General features: G+C 42.4%; 1 protein-coding gene across 2 annotated transcripts in view; it reads left to right on the top strand.

Moving 5' to 3' along the window:
* The window catches only part of LOC121276336 (cadherin-12-like), a 247,802-nt gene that overhangs the window by 171,306 nt on the left and 54,494 nt on the right, over positions 1 to 22,002 (top strand). The window contains exon 10 of one of the 2 annotated variants that reach the window (XM_041184617.1): positions 21,585 to 21,674. The exons of the other annotated variant lie outside the window; for it this stretch is intronic. Within the exon in view, the coding sequence (XP_041040551.1) occupies positions 21,585 to 21,674 (90 nt within the window). The remainder of the gene's footprint in view (positions 1 to 21,584; positions 21,675 to 22,002) is intronic. 2 annotated transcript variants of the gene reach the window in all.

Here is a 22,002-nt window from a genome sequence, read left to right as displayed (position 1 = left end):
TAGATTTTTGCCTAGAAAATGGACATCAAAGGGTTGAACTCATCATCAAGAAGCTAGTAATCTCTCTCATGTCTTTGCAAATTGGAAAACGTGAGTTCTCGATAGTATCTGTAGGGTTCATTAGCTTAAATGTGAGTCTTGCATCTATACTGCATGTTCCATTTGTAAATAGATTTGCAGAATGTTGTTTTAAGAATTGATATATTACTGCTTTGATACTTAAATGAGATTTTGGAATACAAGCCTCTGCCAGACATTTGGGTCACTTAATTTTGATTAATTATATCCCCAAAGCATTAGTCACAGCATTTGTTGTGCTAACTGAGAAGCATTTTCATTTAATCAGAGAACTAGGCAATAAAAAGAAACATATAACTCACCTAAATTAAATAACATTGCTAATTCCATCAAAAATAAAATAATTTATGCAAATGTTTGCTTAATTTATATATATTTTTAACCAACCACTTATGAGTAATTGCAAAAAGTACTCCATGTCTATATATGTGGGGGATGTGATAATAGAAACAAGGAGAGAAATGTAGGTGTTCTGAAAAAGAATAAACTGATCCAAGGTAGTCTGCTCCAACCGTCTCTTTCCAAAATACCTGAAACCACTTTAAAAATGATGCATTAATTTTTAAAAGGAATGAACTCTGTAAATGCTGATGACATCCAGCAGTACCTCAGCACCATCCAGTGTTTCAATTACTGGTCTGATATGCAGCACCAGATAATCAGAAATTTCCCCCAATTCAATTTTGGGAAGATCATGACCGTTGTCTTCAGTCCCACGGTAAAACTCCATTTTCTAGCTACCGACTCCAACTTCCAACCCTTTCCTTGGATCTGTGCGTCAACCAAACTACTCACAGAATTAATGTGGTACCTCACCCAGAAATGAAGTTCTGACCAAATCTCACTAAGACTGCCTATTTCCAACACCATAATATTACCCGAATCTGCCCCTGCCTCAGCTCATCAGCTTCTGAAACCCCCAGCCATGCCTTCATTCCCTCTAGACTCAACTATTCCATTGCACTCCTCACCAACCTCCCATATTCAATTTCCATAAGCATGAGATAACCCAAAACTCTGTTGCTTGTGTCCTAACTCACAGCAGATCCTGTTCATCTATCACCTTTTTATTTTCATTCACTCACGGGATGTGGGCTTCGCTGGCTGGGCCAGCATTTATTGCCCATGCCTATTTGCCCTTGAGGAGGTGATGGTGAACTGCCTTCTTGAACCGCTGCAGTCCATGTGGTGTAGGTGCACCCACAGTACTGTTAGGATGGGATTTTCAGGATTTTGACCCAGCAACAGCGAAGGAACGGTGATATATTTCCAAGTCAGGGTGGTGAGTGGCTTGGACGGAAACTTCCAGGTGGTAGTATTCCCATCTAGCTGCTGTCCTTGTCCTTCTAGATGGTAGTGGTTGTGGGTTTGGAAGATGCTGTCGAAGGAGTCTTGGTGAATTCCTGCAGCACATCTTGTAGATGGTACACACTGCTGCTACTGTGCATCAGTGGTGGAGGGAGTGAATGTTTGTGGATGGGGTGCCAATCAAGCAGGTTGCTTTGTCCTGGATGGTGGCAAGCTTCTTGTGGGGAATATTCCATCACACTCCTGGCTTGTGCTTTGTAGATGGCGGACAGGCTTTGGGGAGTCAGGAGGTGAGTTCCTCGCCACAGGATTCCTAGCTTCTGTACTGCTCTTGTAGCCACAGTATTTATGTGGCTTATCTAGTTCAGTTTCTGGTCAATAGTAACCCCCAGGATATTGATAGTGGGAGATTCATCTTGTAAATGATACACACTGCTGCTACTGTGCATCGGTGGTGGAGGGAGTGAATGTTTGTGGATGTGGTGCCAATCAAGCAGGCTGCTTTGTCCTGGATGGTTTCAAGCTTCTTGTGGGAGCTGCACTCATCCAGGCAAGTGGGGAATATTCCATCACACACCTGGCTTGCGCTTTCTAGATAGTAGACAGGATTTGTGAAGTCAGGAGGTGAGTTACACATCACAGGATTCCTAGCCTCTGAACTGCTCTTGTAGCCACAGTATTTATATGGCTAGTCTAGTTCAGTTTCTGGTCAACAGTAACCCACAAGATATTAATGGTGAGGGATTCAGTGATGGTAATGCCATTAAACATCAAGGGGTGATGGTTAGATTCTCTCTTGTTGGAGATGGTCATTGCCTCACATTTGTGTGGTGTGAATGTTACTTGCCACTTGTCAACCCAAGCCTGGATTTTGTTCAGGTCTTGCTGCATTTGGACATGGACTGCTTCAATAACTGAGGAGTCATGAATGTTGCTGAACATTGTGCAATCATCAATGAACATCCCCACTTCTGATCTTATGATGGAAGAAAAGTCATTGATGAAGCAGCTGAAGATGGTTGGGCTGAGGACACTACCCTGAAGAACTTCAGCAGCGGTATCCTGGAGCTGAGCTGACTGACCTCCAACAACCACAACCATCGTCCTTTGTGTTAGGCATGACTCCAACCAGCGGAGAATTTTCCCCTGATTCCCATTGATTCCAGTTTTGCTAGGGCTCCTTGATGCCACACTCGGTCAAATGCTGCGTTGATGTCAAGGGCAGTCACTCTCACCTCACCTCGGGAGTTCAGCTTTTTTGTCTATGTTTGAACCAAGGCTGTAATGAGGTCAGGAGCTGAGTGGCCCTGGCAGAACTCAAACTAGGTGTCAGTGAGTAGGTTATTGCTAAGCAAGTGCCACTTGCTAGCACTGTTGATGACCCCTTCCATTACTTTACTGATGATGGAGAGTAGACTGATGGAGCAGTAATTGGCCGGGTTCAATTTGTCTTGCTTTTTGTGTACAGGCAATATTCCACATAGCAGAGTAGATGTCAGTGTTGTAGCTGTACTGGAACAGCTCAGCTAGGGGCACAGCAAGTTCTGAAGCACAGGTCTTTAGTAGTATTGCATGAATATTGTCAGGGCCCATAGCCTTTGCAGTATCCAGTGCCTTCAGCCATTTCTTGATATCATGTGAAGTGAATTGAATTGGCTGAAGACTGGCATCTGTGATGCTGGGGACCTCTGGAGAAGGCCGAGATGGACCAGTCACTCGGCACTTCTTGCTGAAGATTGTAGCAAATCCTTCAGCCTTATCTTTTGCACCGATGTGCTGAGTTCCCCCATCATTGAGGATGGGGATATTTGTGGAGCCTCCTGCTCCAGTGTTTAATTGTCCACCACCATTCATGACTGAATGAGGCAGGACTGCAGAGCTTAGATCTGATCTATTGGTTGTGGGATCGTTTGGCTCTGACTATCACTTGCTGCTTATGCTCTTTGGCATGCAAGTAATCCTGTGTTATAGCTTCACCAGGTTGACATCTCATTTTCAGGTATGCCTGGTGCTGCTCCTGGCATGTCGTCCTGCACTCTTCATTGAACCAGGGTTGATCCCCTGGTTTGATGGTAATGGTAGAGTGGGGGATATGCCAGGTCATAAGGTTACAGGTTGTGGTTGTATGCAATTCTGCTGCTGCTGATGTCCCACAGCACCTCATGGATGCCCATTCTTGAGTTGCTAGATCTCTTCGAAATCTATCCCATTTAGCGCGGTGGTAGTGCCACACAACATGATGGAGAGTATCTTCATTGTAAAGGTGGGACTTCATCTCCACAATGACTGTGTGGTTGTCACTCCTACTGACACTATAATGGACAGATGCATCTCCGTCAGGCAGGTCGTTGAGGATGAGGCCAAGTATGTTTTTTCCTCTTGTTGGTCCCCTCACCACCTGCTACAGACCCAGCCTGGCAGCTGTGTTGTTTCGGACTCGGCCAGCTCGGTCAGTAGTTGTCCTACTGAGCCACTCTTGGTGATGGACATTGAAGTGCCCCACCCAGAGTACATTCTGTGCCCATGCTGCCCTCAGTGCTTCCTCCAAGTGCTGTTCAACATGGAGAAGAACTGATTCATCAGCTGAGGCAGGGTGGTACGTGGTAATCCTTCACTACCTTGCACTAGCTGTCCTACATTGGACCTCTGTTTAGCAATTCCTCAATTTTAAAATTCTTCCATGGCCTTAATCTTCCCCGCTATCTCTGTAATGTACTGTAGTCCCACAACCCTCCGAGATATCTGTACTTCTCTAATTCTGGCCTCTTGATCATCCACAATTTTCATCCCTACATGATTGGTGACCCTGTGTTCAGCTGCCAGGGCCCTAAACTCTTGATTACCCTCCTAAACCTCTCCATCCCTCTACCTCTCTCAGGCACCCTTTAAAGCCTACGTCTTTTGACCAAGCTTTTGGCCCCCTATCCTGATATGTCCTGACGTTACTTGCTGACATGTTTTTGTTTTATAATGCCCTTGTGAAGCATGTTGAGATGTTTTAATAAATTAAAGGTACTGTATAAAAGCAAATTGATCTTGCCTTTGTTGTAAACACAGCAGTCAATTTGCAGCCAGCACACTGGATACTGGAAAGAGATTTTTACCGGGGTTGGTTGAGGACGAAGTTGTTTGGTGAAACTGGGGAATTAGAAATAGGGTAAGGAGCCTCTGGAATACTTTGCTGCTGACTGTGGTGGGTGCTAACACTCTGTTCACCCCCCAGAGGGAGATGCACCACTTGGAAAGAGATTGCATTGCATAGCAAGTAATTGTTCTAAAAGTTCATGCACTCACTGTCAAATTAATTTCCAGAACTGCTTTCAGTTGCCTGAGGGACTCAAAGATAATTTTCCAGAGTTTTTCCATGGCAGGTGTTCCCCGTTTAAAGTATGTTCTAATACAGCATTTTCATTTTAACGTGGTTAGGAAATTAGGAATGTTCCCTAATAGCACTGCTGCTTTTTTTTAGCATGGTTAGAGCCTTTATTAAAAACAAACTGTGAAGTGGATTATGACTCTAGCCCCAATGGGGACTACCCTATTTCGGGAGCACTCCCTTAACACTCAGGAGTGTAAAGGAATACTCCCCACTTGCCTGGATAAGTGCACCTCAAGAAGTTTGACACCGGCCAGGACAAAGCAGCCCACTTGATTGGCACCACATCCACAAACATTCACTCCTTCTACCACCGACACACAGTAGCAACAGCGTGTTACCATCCACTGCAGGAATTCACCAAGGCTCCTGAGACTGCACCTTCCAAACCCATGACCACTACCACCTAGAAGGACAAGGGCAGCAGATAAATGGGATCACCACCACCTGGAAGTTCCCCTCCAAGTCACTCGCCATCCTGACTTGGAAATATATCACCGTTCCTTCACTGTTGCTGGGTCAAAGTACTGGAACTCCCTTCCTAACAGCACTGCGGGTGTATCTACACCACATGGACTCCAGTGGTTCAAGAAGGCAGCTCACCACCACCTTCTCAAGGGCAATTAGGGATGGGCAATAAATGCTGGCCCAGCCAGCGAAGCCCACAACCCATGAATGAATAATAAATAAATAAAGTTTCCCTTTAGAAAATCAGAGATATTGCAGAAGGGTGTTCAGGGCCCTCCAATATTTCTCCAGCTGTCGAGGGGTTGAATATCTTAAAGCAAGCAGCTTTTGTGTCCAACTGCCCATCAACTGAATCACTCGGGGATTTAAGGTAACACATTACTTTGAATATTTGTTGGATATCCATCACTAATTTTAATGGTGGCATTGCATTTTAAAGTCTCATTCACTGGACTCTCTATTAGAACTAAGATTATTTACAAAATCTTTTTATAGTCATTAATGTTGCAATGTACTTATCCACTTTAAAGTGTATTCTGTAGGTCATTGCCTGACACTTGTGTGGCATGAATGTTACTTGCCACTTGTCAGCCCAAGCCTTAATATTGGCCAGGTCTGGCTGCATGTAGACAAGGTCTGCTTCAGTATCTGAGGAGCCGTGAATGGTGCTGATCATAGTGTAGTCATCAGCGAACATCCCCACTTTTGACCTTATGATGGAAGGAAGGTCATTGACAAAACAGCTGAAGATGGCTGGGCCCAGGACACTAACCTGAGGAACTCTTGCAATGATGTTCTGGAACTGAGATGATTAATCTCCAATAATCACAACCATCTTCTGTTGTATTTTACTCTATGTGATATCAAGAAACGACTGAAGGCTCTGGATACTACAAAGGCTAATGCCCTGGCCGCATTATCGTAATAGTACTTGTGCTCCAGAACTAGCCACAGCCCTGCCCCAGCACACCTACGTTACTGGCATCTACTCGGTAATGTGGAAAATTGCCCAGGTATGGCCTGTCCACAAAAAAGCAGGACAAATCCAACCCAGCCAAATACTGTTCCGTCAGTCTCAAAGTGATGGAAAGTGTCATCGACAGTGCTATCAAGTGGCAGTTACTCAGCAATAACCTGCTCACTGATGCTCATTTTGAGTTCCAAGCAGCTATGTCCTTTAGGACTCAGCCAGCTCAGTCAGTAATGGTGCTACCGAGCCACTCTTGGTGATGAACATTGAAGTACATCCTGTATCCTCTTCACCTCCAGCATCTCTTTCAATTGGTGTCTAACATTGAGGAGTACTGATTCATCAGCAAAGGTGGGTGAGGGTATGAGGGGGAAACATGGTATGTGGTAAAGGGCAGGAGGTTACCTTGCCAATGTTTGATTTGATGCTGCGAGACTTCATGAAATTCAGAATCAATGTTGGGATGAGTATGACTATGTCAGGCTGTTACTTGACCAGTCTGCAAGACAGCTCTCCCAATTTTGGCACAAGCTCCCCCACCAACTGGGTTTGCCATTGTCATTTCCAGTGTCTATGATCAATGCTGGGTGATCCATCTGGTTTAATTCCCTTTCTTTATCACATTTTGTTACGAAACCGAGTGGGTTGGTGGTGGTGCTGCTGCTCTGGAGTCAGATATAGGCTAGCAGAATTCCTTCCCTAAAGGATATTAGGGCCTTTCAACAATGTTTGCATAGTCACCATTACTGAGACTGGCTTATAATTCCAGACTTATTAATTGAATTTAAACTGCACTGCTGTTGTGAGAATTGAACCATGTCCCCCAGAGTGTAAGGCTGGGCCTCCTGATTACTAGTCTAGTGACATTATCACAAATGGAGGAAATACATTTGAAAGCACAGGTGAGTAGAAAATGCTTTTTGAGTTTCCAATGGGCCTAACAGTAAACAGTTTCCGACAGCAGCGGCACAATGAATGCCTGGTGTGGTGATAATACGCAGAGAAACTTCTAAAAATAATTTATCATTTAAATGAAAGTTACTTTGTAGCTCTTTTTAAAATGTGACTATATTAAATGAGGATATCATTAAATCCTTGACTTGCCAGGTCTCCTAAAGGTCTCATTAAGAAGTGACAGGAGTTTAACATAAACCTGTATATCTGCCAACATCACTGTAAAACCAGTCCATACATGAAGGTTGCTTCAATAGCATTTCCTGGCTCCTCGATCTCTGCCAATTACAAAGGAAAAAGCACAAAAGCAGCAATTGTAAGAATACCATCCCCTCCAATCACACAACGTCCTACATTTGAGCAAGAATCACCATTCTTTCATCATCACTGGATCAAAACCAAGGAATTCTTTATACCATTGTGGGATCACCAAAGTAGGAATTTGAAACAAGGAGGAATTCCCTTAATCTCTTTTCAGAACAGTTAGTGATGGCAGTAAATAGAGTATCATGCACATTCTGGGAACAAATTAAATTAAAAGTTGGCATTAAAGATCTAATGACATTATTTGAATAGAGCACTCCAACTGCAATCAAACAAAATTCCGGAGTAATAATTGAGATCTACTTGTAAATAAACATGCCACTTTGACCACTTTTAATCAAAGGAGTAAGAGCCACTGTATAAAGAGTGCTTTACTGAATGGCCCTCACCTTGGCTTCACTAATGCATGGATAGAAATATGGATAGAAGATTGGCTGGCTGGCAGAAAACAGAGAGTATGCATAAATGGGTATTTTTTTCTGATTGACAGGATGTGATGAGCAAATTCCACCAGTGTTTGTGGTGGGGCCTCAACTGTTCACAATTTATATCAATGACTTAAATGAGGGGAGTGTAGGCATGGTAGCTAAATTTTCAGATGGCACAAAGATTGGTAAGAAAGGCAGAGAATTCCAAAGTCACACAACCCTCTGAGATAAAATGTTCTCACCATCTCTGTCCTAAAAAGGTGACCCTTAATTTTAAAACAGTGCCCCCTAGTAAGAAAGTATGTGTGAAGAGGACAGAAGGAGGTTGCAGACTGATAAGGTAGGTTGAGTGAGTGGGCAAAAATCAGGCAAATGGAGTTTAATGTGGGAAAATGTGAAAAGCAGAGTATTACTTAGACAGAGAACAACTGCAGAATTCCGAGGTGCAGAGGGATCTAGGTGTTCTCTTGCATGAGTCACAAAAAGTTATTAAGCAGGTGCAGCAAGTAATCAAGTAATGGAATGCTATCCTTTATTATGAGAGGAATTAAACATAAAAGTAAGGATGTTATGCTTAAGTTATACAGGGTATTGGTGAGGCCACATCTCAAATACTGCGTGCAGTTTTGGTCTTATTTAAGGAAGAATGTAAATGAATTGGAGGCTTTTCAGCAGCAGTTTTCCAGCCTGATATCTAGAATGGGCTGGTTGTCTTATGAGGAAAGGTTGGACAGACTGGGTTTATTTCCGTAGGGGTTTAGAAGAGTGAGGGGTGACTTGATTAAAGTGTATAAGATCCTGAAGTGTCTCGACAAGGTGGACGTGGGAAGGATGTTTCCTTTTGTGGCCGAGTCCAGAACTAGGGGGCACTGTTTTAAAATTAAGGGTCACCTTTTTAGGACAGAGATGGTGAGAACATTTTATCTCAGAGTGTTGTGTGACTTTGGAATTCTCTGCCTCAGAAGGCAGTGGAAGCGGGGTCATTGAATATTTATAAGGCGGTGGTAGATGGATTCTTGTTAGGCAAAGGAATCAATGATTATCAGGGGTAGATGGGAAAGTGGAATTTGAAACACAAGTAGCTCAGCCATGATTTTATTGAGTGGCAGAGCAGGCTCGAAGGGCTGAATGGTCTACTTATGGTCCTAATTCGTATGCTCATATGTTTGCATGCTCAGCTTCTGGGCCTCATGGCTGCTATGCCTCTGGCACTACAGCTGTAGCATACATTTGCATATTAATAGTGATCAAAAATATCATCCCTCTTCATCAAGCTCAGCACACTCTTAACACATCAAGGGTTGTGCCCCCTGAGAGTAACATTTTGAAGTTATTGTTAATTGATTTGGCATGACAGGATGAATTCAGCTCAGTCGAGTGCAGGTGCATGACGCAGCTCTGAACTAGTGACCACATTGCTATGTTGCTGGATCATATGTCGCACATGTACTGTCTTTTCTGAGCACTATTATTGTGCCTACCATGACTCCCAAACACCACAGCAGAGTGACATATTTGCAATGTTGATAATTGATAATTCCAATTAATCTTTGCAATTTGGGGAGATTTCTGGAATATTGGTCAATCAACTGTGTCCACCTGTCTTGAAAAGATGACAGGCGTATTAATCCAATTTGTTACTGGCTCTTGCATGTCTTCGGAAAAGAGGATGGTCAGTTAGAAAGATGGCAGCAGTTCAATTTCCATTCCCATCTTCCCAAAGTCTCAGGAGTGATTGCTCCCACTTGAGAAACCAAATACAGTCAGTTGAGTGATGTAGGTTAAACCATTCCATTCATCAATCTTCAGGTGTACGACCCACTACAAACGTATAATACACAGGATTGACTTGTGACTCACTTCTTCTCACCCTCCTTGCTGGAATGCAATGATCGACTGCAAAGCTAGTTGTGGAAGGATTGGTCTTCATCCTAAAAATATGACTCATGCCCTCAATACTCAAGCTACAGATGGTAGCTGAGCATAGGCACAAGCTAATCAACAATACAAAGTGTGTGCAAACATTCTTAAAACAAGTGATCCTGGTCCTCAGTGATTTTACTGCTTTGATCACTTGTTACTTAGGGGAATAGAGAGGGACCTTACAATATAGCCGGTAAAATTAGTGGAATTATTATATAAACTCTTTGATCAAAAGGATACCGCTTCAGTGTTATTGAAGAATGTATGTGCTTTTGCTACAGATAACAAAAATACTCCAATCATCTGCACCAGCAGAAGATTAGATGGCATTTTTTGAGAAAGCTGACTCTCCCCACCCACCCCCCCATCCATTTTTATTAGAGTAATCTAATGTGTCCAGATAAAAAATCATAGATCTAACTGGCTGGTGTGAGAAACAGATACAGATCTATGTTGCAGTCACCTGAAAAATCATACACACTTTTATGTAGTCACTGAAAGATAAAATAAATTATCTGCAATGAGCCAGCTTGTTTTTCTGCAAATATTATGCCAAAACAAATTATATTCTTGATTAGTTCAGTACCCACTCAGAATTGTTTGTGACAAAGCATCCTTTAAATATATAAATTTGTGCTTTTAGCTACCTAGCTTTAGGCTCCAGAATTCCATCCATAAACCTCTCCACCTCTCTCTCGCTCTCTCTCCCCTCTCCCCTCCATAAATATGCCCATTAAAAGTTATCTATTTAGTTAAGCCTTTGGCCACCTGTCCTAATATGTCCCCATGGCTTAGTTTCAACACTTGTTTGCTAACGCTACTGTGGAGTGCTTTAGTATGTTAAATGTGATATAAATGCTAGTTGTTGTTGTTTATTAAAACTTCCCATTGTGAAGACTGTGCAACCGGATCTTTACATGCATCACAAGGGCAGACTTTAATAACTTCAAATTACTTTAATGACTCATCCAAAAGACAGCACTTTCAACAGTGCAGCACTCCCTCAAGATTTGAGATTACAACTTCTTGACTCTGGAGGCAAGAGTGCTCCACACAGTCACAACTGGCTGACTAATATTACCTGCATTTTTGGATTTTGAGTTTGTGCATTTGCAGGTTCTGCCAATGGTTTATCTTGAAGCATCCTGTCAGCATTTCGGAATTTTGTTGTGGTTTTTTTTTCTCCAAAAGGCTTCAAAGCCAAAGCAGAGATGGATTTCTCAAAATCTCTGAAGTAGAGTCATATGGACTCAAAACGTTAACTCTGTCTTTCTCTCCACAGATGCTATCAGACCTGCTGAGTTTTTCCAGCATTTTTTGTTTTTGTTATGGATTTCCCAAAGACTTATTCAACATGGTTCATATTTATAATATTAGTCACTGTGCCATTTGCCGCTAGTGTTATCCATGGCTCTGCTGGTAACACTCCTGACCCTGAGTCAGAAGTCGTAGATTCAAGTCCCATTCCAATGGCATAAGCACAAAATCCAGGCCGATGCTCTAGTGCAGTACTGAGGATGTGTTGCATTGTCGGAGGTGCCCCCTTTTGGATGTGATGTTAAACCAAGGCCCTGGTTACCTTCTCAAATGGATGTAAAAGATCCCATGGCACTATTGCAAAGAAGAACAGGGGATTTATCCCTCAACCAAATCACCTGATCATTGTCCCATTGATGAGTGTGGGAGTTTGTTGCACGTAAATTGGCAATGGGTTTCCTTTATTACAACCATAACTACGCTTCAAAGTACTTCATTGGCTATATAGTGCTTTGGGAAATCATGAAAGGTTCTATAGAGATGTAAGTCCTTCTCTTCTATCATGAGCTGCTCAGAGACAGATGGTCCCTGTGATTAACAACATTACTTGTTGAACAGTCAGAAAACGAACGGCCACAAAATTCCTCAAGGATTCCTCCAAGTATGCTGCTGTAACTCTAGTGGAAGATTGGAGGAATCATACTGAAAATGGTATTTGCATTAATCGCTTACTAGGCAAATTCAGAATCGAGGACATAGCCAAGGGCAGGGCCTCCCTTGACCGGGAGTACTTCATTGGCTGGAATTGCTTTAGGACACATTCTGAGGGTATGTAGGGCACTGTGTAATTGTAAATGTGTTTATTTATTCACTCCTGTCTCTCATGTCCATTTGGGAAACAACGTCTCAGGGAAGGACAGGGAGCCGAGTAAGATGAGGCTTTTTACATTATTATTGTTTAAAATAAAACATTATGTTTATTAAAGACCTGTATGTTGGTACCCTCACTAATACTGCGCTCCACAGAATTGAAATCGAGTTAGGAAATTGTTGATGGGAATTCAAGAGAACGTAGGTTCATTTTTTTTTATCAGTGTTTTATTTTTTCTGATTGGCTGATCATCACAAACAGACCAAAACGCACTTACTTCTTCCTATAAATTCTGTTAAAAATCTTTCTCCTTTGAGAAACTATTTTTGGAGCATAAAGGTGGAGTTTTCTTCATAAAAACGAGCAAATGGCTGAGGATGAGGAAAGAAGTGGGGTTGCTTGACACCCCAAAGGGGCGATGGGTTGGTTGGAAGGAAGCTGAAAGCCAGTAAAATGGCAGTGAAAGGTGCTGATAAAGTTAGTAAAGATACTCAAACTACCAACCCACTAATTAAAACACACTTGGAGCTGCTGGAGCCTGTTTGCCAGTGCTGTTGGCTACACCACCCGCAGAAATTCACTCCCCACCAATTCTCCCACAGCCACTTCATATGCCCCCTACCAAAGTTCCCTTGAGTTGAGTTGAGTTGACTCCCTCCTCCAACACTTGCCTTAATGCTCCCTGATTTGACTCCACCGGTCCAGTCCTCCCTTGTCTCAGATTGGGACCTCCCTTAAGTCTGCTTCCAGATCACAGGAACCCTCTTCCAGTGATTCTATATCCAAAAACTTGCTTGTTCCTGTAGTCCTCAGAGGCTTGTCCCTCCCCCCTCAAATATTGCTACACTCTGAACCTGAGATCCCATTCTAATGCTCCATAACCCCAGGGACAATCCCAATGCTAGACAAATGAGTGTTCCTGATCATACTAAAGTGCTGCAGATACTGGAAATCTGATCTGAAAACAGAAACTGCTGGAAAAACCCGGCAGGTTAGGCGGCATCCGTGGAGAGAGAAACATTTTTAACATTTCAAGGTGATGATCTTTCGTGAGAAATGGAAGAAGTTAGAGACACAACAGTGTTTGACCAAGTGCAGAGGGAGTGGGAGGTGGCAGGGGACAATAGAACAAAAGGGAAGGTCTCTGACCAGGTGGAAGATGATAGAGATTAAATGAGGCAAAAAGGAGATGGTAATGGAGTGAGTAAAAAACAAAAGATGCGTCTAGAGAAGTTAAAATGGCAATACATCCATGATAATACTCCTTGGAATAATGTTCTTGTCTTTAAAAATCCATCTTCAAAAAGCTCACCAAGGAAAATGTCACAAGGCATCTGATAGTATGAATTAAATAGGCAGAACCTTGTATAGTTGTTTCTGGTAAGTGGTGCCAGAGGCATACCGTCCATTACATTTTGTCAGGAATATAAGTTTGCCAGGTTAAGTTATTAACTACCCTCGACTCTTGGCATGCGAACAGCATTGACTCTCATATGGTTAAAAAATAAAGCTGCCAGAATGCTGTTTGCATACAATGGGAAAAGTTTAGCATCTACCTTGTTCCCAGATGTGCTGTGTGCCATTATTGGATGTAATTAGGAGAAACTGGAAGAGGACACGTCAGACACACTGTAGAACATTGTAGTCTCCAATGTACTATCCCATTATTAAGATTATGAGTCTAGAAACTCCTTTTTATCAGGAGATTTCCTGACAGACATTCTATTTCCAATTCTGGTGGGCTGACATAACCACTAAAATGGTCTCCCTCTACCTGAGCCTGGTTTCTGTGATTGAGTCTGATTTCACAACTGGGAACATTTGCAATTACTGTTGGACAATTTGCTCTCCCTGTGCTTGGTTTCTGTGTTTGCTAGATATCTGGTTTGCAATGTCACTTACTTCTCATTTGTGTAGCAGATGGTGAGACACTACAGTTGTTCTCCTGAACTCAAACAATTTTATCTGTGTATTCTGTCAATCAAAGAACCATGTACTGCTGAATAGAGTAGATGGAATATTAATGAGCCTTTCGTCCGCCCCGTTAATCGTGTGTTCTTTTGTATGGTTAATCAATTCGGAGCATATCTGGAGACAATTCTTAATGAGGCGGTCATTGTAACTGTAAGAACCCACCACAAAATACCTCATTCAAAATGGCATTTCCAATGAGGTAAAGTTGTTTAGGATGTGTGTTTGAAAAGGCAACTTCAAAACAAAATTAGTCACCATTTTGCTGAGTAATTAGTTTCAAATGAGTAGTGTTGCTCTAAGTTCCTACACTGTTTTTAGAGCAGAATGCATCTTTACAAAAGTTCTGCTCAATTAAAAATCAATTTGTTTCCATGCTTGTAGTCAGCCACAAAGCAATGGCTCTCATTACTGACCTCAAGGAAATATGTTCGCAATGATCTATCAATCTCTGTTGCATGGATTCCTCTTATGCAACAGAAGTTTGAATCTAGTGCCAAGTCAAAGGGATCTCTAGGCGTCCAATAGTAGTGATGTAATCAAGCAAGGTTAGCAACCAGTCACATTGAAGTTTTCACACAGCAAACCAGGAAGTTCAAAGCACTGAATATCTTTAGTTTTAACTTTTAATTTTTCAGTTAGTGAGATGAACGAATATGATTGAATTAAGCCAGAAGATAAGATGTTATAAACAAACTTCTAATTTTTTTTAAATGTATGGAATTTTTTATCATAGGTGAGAAACTTGACAATCCATAATATTAAATTGGCTTTTCAGACCAGTGCATATGCTTAGTTGTAATTCTGAACTTAGAATGCTGTTAAAAACTCAGTTACGCCTCAGTCAAAAACGTGTAACTTTTTCAAGAGTCTTTACAGTGAGATTAACAGCATCAGGATGGAGGTTCTTGTTAATTCAATGATTTCCCAGTGACTTCTGGAGGATGCCTCAAAGACCTACCCTCTAGAGAAGCTTTCAATCACTGTCAGCAACCTCTAGATTTCTGCATTATTCTGCACATTTGTGGACTCCAGGAGTTGCAGTCAGTTTCAGTGGACTTCCAGACACACTGGCCAGGATTTGTCGGCCCCATCACAGGCGGGACCCACCACAGGCGAGGCAGCGCCCCAGCCAGAAGCCCATTGACTTGCAACAGGACTGGAAGATGCCGGTGGTGGACGGGTGCAGAAAATCCTGCCCACTGTCCCCAAGCTTGAAATTTAATAAAGAGCTGCAGAGAAATCACTTTATCATAAGCAGTGTCAACAGCCACCATACAATTCCCTATTGTGTAGCAATGTCTTCTAACTTCAAATCATTTATGTAATAGACGTGTTGATCATATAAAAAGAAAGGGAATGGCTAAAGTGAGCGTGGGACTCTTGGAGGATGCGACTGGAGAATTGATAAAGGGGAACAAGGAAATGGCAGATAATTTAAACCAACATTTTGCATCGGTCTTCAAAGTGAAAGGATATAAACATCTGAAAGATATCAGATAAGCAAGGAGCTAATGGGAGGAAATATCTTGTAACAGTCTCTATCACGAGGGACAAAGTACTTGACAAACTAATGGGACAAAAGGCAGAAAAGTCACCAGAACCTGATGGTCTGCATCCAAAGGTTTTAAGGTTTTAAAGGAAGTAGCAGCAGAGATAATGGAGGCATTGGTTGAAATATTCCAGAACTCACTGGATTCTGGGAGGGTCCCAGTAGATTGGAAAACCACTAAAGTGATGCCGCTGTTCAAGAAGAGAGAGAGAGACAAAAAGAAAGAAACTATTGGCCAGTCAGCCTAACATCTGTCATTGGGAAAATGCTAGAGTCCATTATTAAGGAAGAAATAGCAGGACATTTAGAAAAGCTTAGCGCAATCAAACAGAGTCAACATGGTTTTGTGAAAGGGAAATCATGTTTGACAAATTTACTAGAGTTCTTTGAGGATATAAGAAGCAGAGGTGATAAAGGGGAACCGGTAGATGTAGTGTATTTGCATTTCCAAAAGGCATTCGATAAGGTGCCACACAAAAGGTTATAGCACAAGATAAGAGCTCACGATATTGGGGTAACGTATTAGCATGGGTTGAGGATTGGTTAGCATACAGAAGACAGAGAGTCGGAATTAATGGGTCTTTTTCAGGTTGGAAAGACGTAACTAGTGGAGTGCCACAAGGATCAGTCCTAGGACCTCAAATATTTACTATCTATATTAATGACTTGGAGGAGGGGGCAGATTGCAATTTATCCAAATTTGCTGACGATACAAAAATATGTGGGAAGGCATGCTGTGATGAGGACATACGGAATCTGCAAGGGGATATAGATGGGTTGAGAGAGTGGGCAAAAACTTGGCAGATGGAGTTTAATGTAGGAAAGTGTGAGGTGATGTACTTTGGTAGGAAGAATCAAAAGGCAGACTATTATTTAAATAGAGAGAGACACCAAAAAAGTGCAGCACAGAGGGATCTGGGTGTTCTTGTGCATGAAACACAAAAAGTTAGCATGCAGGTGCAGCATGTAATTAAGAAGGCAAATGGAATTTTGACCTGTATTGCTAGAGGGTTGGACTTTAAAAATAGGGAAGTCTTGTTACAACTGTACAGGGTGCTGGTGAGGCCGCATCTGGAGTACTGTGTACAGTTTTGGTCCCTATATTTAAGAAGGGATATACTGGCATTGGAAGCAGTTCAAAGGAGATTCACTAGGCTGATTCCTGGGATGAAGTAGTTGACTTATCAAAGATGGCTAAACAGGTTAGGCCTTTATACATTAGAGTTTAGAAGAATGAGGGGTGATCGGATTGAAACATTCAAGATTCTGATAGGGCTTGACAAGGTAGATGTTGAGAAGGTATTTCCACTAGTAGGGGAATCTTAGACTGGGGGACATAGTCACAGAATAAGGAGACACACATTTAAACTGAGATACAAAGGAATTTCTTCTCTCAGGGGGTAGTGAATGTCTGGAATTCTCTACCCTAGAGAGTTGAGGAGGCTAGATCACTGAAAGTATTTAAAGAGGAGGTAGATAGATTTTTGAAATATCGGGCAGTTAAGGGCTATGAGGAACTGGCACAACAGAGGAGTTGAGGCCTGGGGCAGATCAGCCATGGTCGTTTTGACTGGCGGGGCAGGCTTGAGGGGTGGAATGGCCTACTCCTGCTCCTATTTCTTGTGCTCTCATGTGATCACATGATCAAAACTGACTTCAGATAACACATCTTATTACTCCAAGAGCCAGGAAGAAACAAGTCATTCTGGAAATGATCAGAACAGAGGGTCCCCAATTGGATACTCTCTCTCCCTCTCTCACTAACCAATTTTGAAAGCTTGATCCCTGTCTGCAGTCTGACTATCTCTACACCACAGACAGGGATTTTTTTAAAACATCAGCCCATCAGCTGCCCTTCGTAGAAGAAAAGATAAATCAACCGCCAACACCTTTTAATTCCCGCGACACCGAATCCTGAGGGATCACTGAGCTCGGCTTAGATCCACCCAAGTCACCAACCCATGAGGTCCATATAACTTTAACCTTTAAAAATATCACTTAATCTATTCTCCCACTTTGTAACTTACTTTGTGTGTGCGAACCTGACGTAGGCGTGAAAGTTAGAGCACCGTTTTTATTTTTCTCAGACAGGGGTAAGCGCAATAAATATTATTCTCTTTCTTTTTAAGAACTCAAGGAAACCTATCTGTTGGTGTCTTTTACAGTTAAACACTCTCTGAAATGGAAAACATATCCTTTTAGAAAAGAAACCTGTTGCGGTCAAATGAGGGCCTGGATTTTCTGGCCCTGTCATGGCAGGGCCACCGCGGCAAATTCGGCGGCCCAGGCTGTTTCCTTTCAGCGAGACCGGACAATCCCGATGGGGTGAGGGTGGAATATCCCACCCGAGGAGTGGGAGAAAAGGGGAGCCATTCCACTTCTCCTCATCTGATCATGGCAATATTTCTTAGTAATGAGCAATCATTCAGAAGAATGAGGGGGGATCTCATAGAAACCTATAAAATTCTAACAGGACTAGACAGGGTAGGTGCAGGAAGGATGTTCCCGATGGTGGGGGAGTCCAGAGCCAGGGGTCACAGTCTGAGGATACGGGATAAGCCATTTAGGACTGAGATGAGGGGAAATTTCTTCCCCCAGAGTGTGGTGAGCCTGTGGAATTTACTACCACAGGAAGTAATTGAGACCAAAACATTGTATGTTTTCAAGAAGGAGTTAGATACAGCTCTTGGGGCGAAAGGGATCAAAGGGTATGGGGAGAAAGCGGGAGCAGGCTATTGAGTTGGATGATCAGCCATGACTATAATGAATGGCAGAGCAGGCTCGAAGGGCCGAATGGCCTACTCCTGCTCCTAGTTTCTATGTTTCTATGTTTGTCTTTAAGCTGCAGTTAGACGCATCAATGAAACGTTGGTGACATCATTTGCAGTGAAATCAAGAAACAGAATGGGCAAAGGAACAAAGACAGTGGCAGGAAGAATAACATCTTATTGATCCAGGAAACAAGGGCTTTGTTTCATTTCTTAATACAAATTTTTGCAGTTAACGCTTGCAGCCATGGATAACCTTCATTGAATATTTCCCTTATCAATAAAACACATTCCTTCTTGGAATGTCTTTCTTCTTAATTTTCAAAGTTAAAGGATGCAATAACCATTAGGGTTCTTTTAAACAATCTCACCAATGTCCCACAGTGACAGCAAGGCAACATTATCTTATTTGCCATTAGTTATCACTGGAATGTGCCTGTGTTGTTTAACTTAGGGATTTTTTTATTCATTCACGGGATGTGGGCTTCGCTGGCTGAACCAGCTTTTACTGTCCATCCCTAGTTGCCCTTGAGAAGGTGGTGATGAGCTGCCCTCTTGAACCTTTGCAGTCCATGTGGTGTAGGTACACCCACAGTGCTGTTAGGGAGGGAGTTCCAGGATTTTGACCCAGTGACAGTGAAGAAATGGTGATATATTTCTAAGTCAGGAATGGTGTGTGGCTTGGAGGGGAACTTGCAGTTGGCGGTGTTCCCATCTATTTGCTGCCCTTGTCCTTCTAGATGGTCTTGGTCATGGGTTTGGAAGTTGCAGCCTAAGGAGCCTTGATGAGTTTCTGCAGTGTATCTTGTAGAGAGTACACACTGCTGCTACGGTGCATCGGTGGTGGAGGGGGTGAATTTTTGTGGATGTGGTGCCAATCAAGCGGGCTGCTTTGTCCTGGATGGTGTCAAACCTCTTCAGTGTTGTGGGAGCTGCACTCATCCAGGCAAGTGGGGAGTATTCCATCACACCCCTGACCTGTGCCTTGTAGATGATGGACAGGTTTTGGGGAGTCAGGAGGTGAGTTACTTGTTGCAGGCTTCCTAGCCTCTGACCTGCTCTTGTAGCCACAGTATTTATACGGCTAGTCCAGTTCCGTTTCTGGTCAACGGCAACCCAGGATGTTGATAGTGTGGGATTCAGTGAGGGTAATGCCATTGAATGTCAAGAAGTGGTGGTTAGATTCTTCCTTTTTGGAGATGGTCATTGCCTGTCACTTGTGTGCTGCGAATGTTTATTACCACTTGTCAGCCCAAGCCTGGATATTGTCCAGGTCTTGTTGCATTTGAACATGGACTGCTTCAGTATCTGAGGAGTCACAAATGGTGTTGAACATTGTGCAATCATCAGCGAACATCCCCACTTCTGACCTTCACTGAGGAAGGAAGGTCACTGATGAAACAGCTGAAGATGGTTGGGACGAGGACACCATCTTCAGCTGCTTCATGAATGATCTTCCTTCCACCATAAGGTCAGAAGTGGGGATGTTCACTGATGATTGCACAATGTTCACCATTCGTGACTCCTCAGATACTGAAGCAGTCCATGTTCAAATGCAGCAAGACCTGGACAATATGCAGGCTTGGGCTGACAAGTGGCAAGTAACATTTGCACCACACAAGTGTCAGGCAATGACCACCTCCAACAAGAGAGAATCTAACCATCACCCCTTGACGTTCAATCGCAATACCTCACTGAATCCCACACTATCCACATCCTGGGGGTTACCATTGACCAGAAACTGAACTGGACTAGCCATATAAATACTGTGGCTATAAGAGCAGGTCAGGAGCTAGGTATCATGCGAGGAGTAACTCAGCTCCTGACTCCCCAAAGCCTGTCCACCATCAACAAGGCACAATTCAGGAGTATGATGGAATACTCCCTGTTTGCCTGGAGGGAAATGCACCAAGAATTAGTTTTGTTGTTATGCAGCCTGATGAAAATTAAGTGCCCATGCAGTTAGTAGATTTTAAATGTAATTATTTAGTAGTAGTTGACAGGAAGGGAGCAGGGTGAGTTGAACACAGGGTCTCTAAAAGGTGACTTAGTTAAGGCCACTGATTGATGTTTTTCTGAAATTCTAAAATTTATGTGATCAAAGACAGAATTTCATGTATTCAATCACTATGAATCAGTGGGCCCTGATCATTGCCCTTTCAGGAACACACTGTTGACATTATCAATCTTTCCACTAGAGCTCAACATAACTCATTGTCCAAGTGTATGCACACTCAAGGTCTGCTTTGTGAGCATGAGCGCTATATTTTTCACAGCCTGGAATCTTGCAGAGTACAAAAAATTTGAACATTGTGCATTTGTTGCTGTAATTTGTTTCACAGGGAACTTCACTGAGACAGGAAAGAACAAGGGTTTGGTTTGGAAAGTAGAACAGTTGGGACCTCTGCTGTTGGTTCATGAACGCTGCAGTCAACATGAGCGAGTTAGTTTTTTTCCACTTCCAGCTTGACAGAGAAAGTTTACCAGCAAAGGTTCTTTCTGCAGGTGATCCCAACATTTCTGTAATCTGAGATTTGGGGAATTACCATGACCCTGGTGTGCAATTGGTACAGTTTCATCTGGTATAAGCCAGTTTTTGGAGGTAGAAATCCAGGGGTATTTAATGATAATTTTGCAAAGGGAATTAATTGAACATTCGAAGGAGAAACAGTTGCAGGGCAATGGGGAAAGAGAAGGGGTGGTGTGGAGTGGGGCTAAGTGATAGCTCTTTGAAAGAACCAGCACAGGCAAAATGGGCCGAATAGCCTCCTTCTGTGCTGCATACAATTCTATGACTCTCACAGCCAGACTTCCATCCAATCAATCAAAGCTCAATTCAAGGTTTAAGTTCAGCAATAAAACCATTCTCCATCCATTGACAATTAAATAACTTCCAGTTCTAAATATCAGTGGAAGAAATGATAGATGCTAGTAATCCAGATGTTTATAAATTGGGTGTTAATCCAGGTGTTTTATTCCTAGGTGTTTTAATCCGGGTATTTATAATCCAGGTGTTAATCAAGATGATGTGTATCCAGGTTTTTATAACCCAGCTGCTATTGACCCAGTTGCTGTTAATGCAGATGTCTACAATCCAGCACTTGTTAATCCAAATCTTGATTATCTCATTGTTGTTAATCCATCTTCTTTATGATCCAGCTACTGTTAACCTAGGCGTTTACAATCCAGATGGTGTTTTTCCAGGTTCTGTTAATCCAGCTATTTATAATCTGGATGTTGTTAATCCAATTGTTTTATGATCCAGGTGCCAATAATCCATTTATAATCTAGGTGTTGCTAATCCAAGTATTGTTTATCCATGTGTTTATAATCCAGATGCTGTTACTGCAGAGGTTGCACATCCAGGTGTTTATTATCCAGATGCTGTTTATCCGGGTGTCGTTAATGGAGGGGCTGTTAAACCAGGTGTTTATAATCCAGGTGCTATTACTGCAGATGTTGTTAACCCAGGTGAAGTTGAACTGTGCATGAGGTAAAAATTGGGCATGTTTTTATAGAAGAACTGTTGTTAATATTTCAAACATTAAATCTGCTTGGAATAAGTGTTTGAAAATTCAATGTCTAGTTTTGGGAAAAAGCAAATAGCTCACAGGGAGATTGGGGATGATGATGTTCCTTAATTCTACTGGGGCTTTATGCACCTGCTCAGAATTCATAGATTTGCTTGATACTTCCCTTCAACTGAGAAAATATCCTTGGGATGTTTTACTATGTTAAAGATTATATAAATATA

Source organism: Carcharodon carcharias, chromosome 3 (assembly GCF_017639515.1).
Source record: "Carcharodon carcharias isolate sCarCar2 chromosome 3, sCarCar2.pri, whole genome shotgun sequence".
Taxonomy (NCBI): domain Eukaryota; kingdom Metazoa; phylum Chordata; class Chondrichthyes; order Lamniformes; family Lamnidae; genus Carcharodon; species Carcharodon carcharias.
Note: the sequence above shows the minus strand (reverse complement) of the source record. Positions and strands in the feature narration are given on the sequence as shown.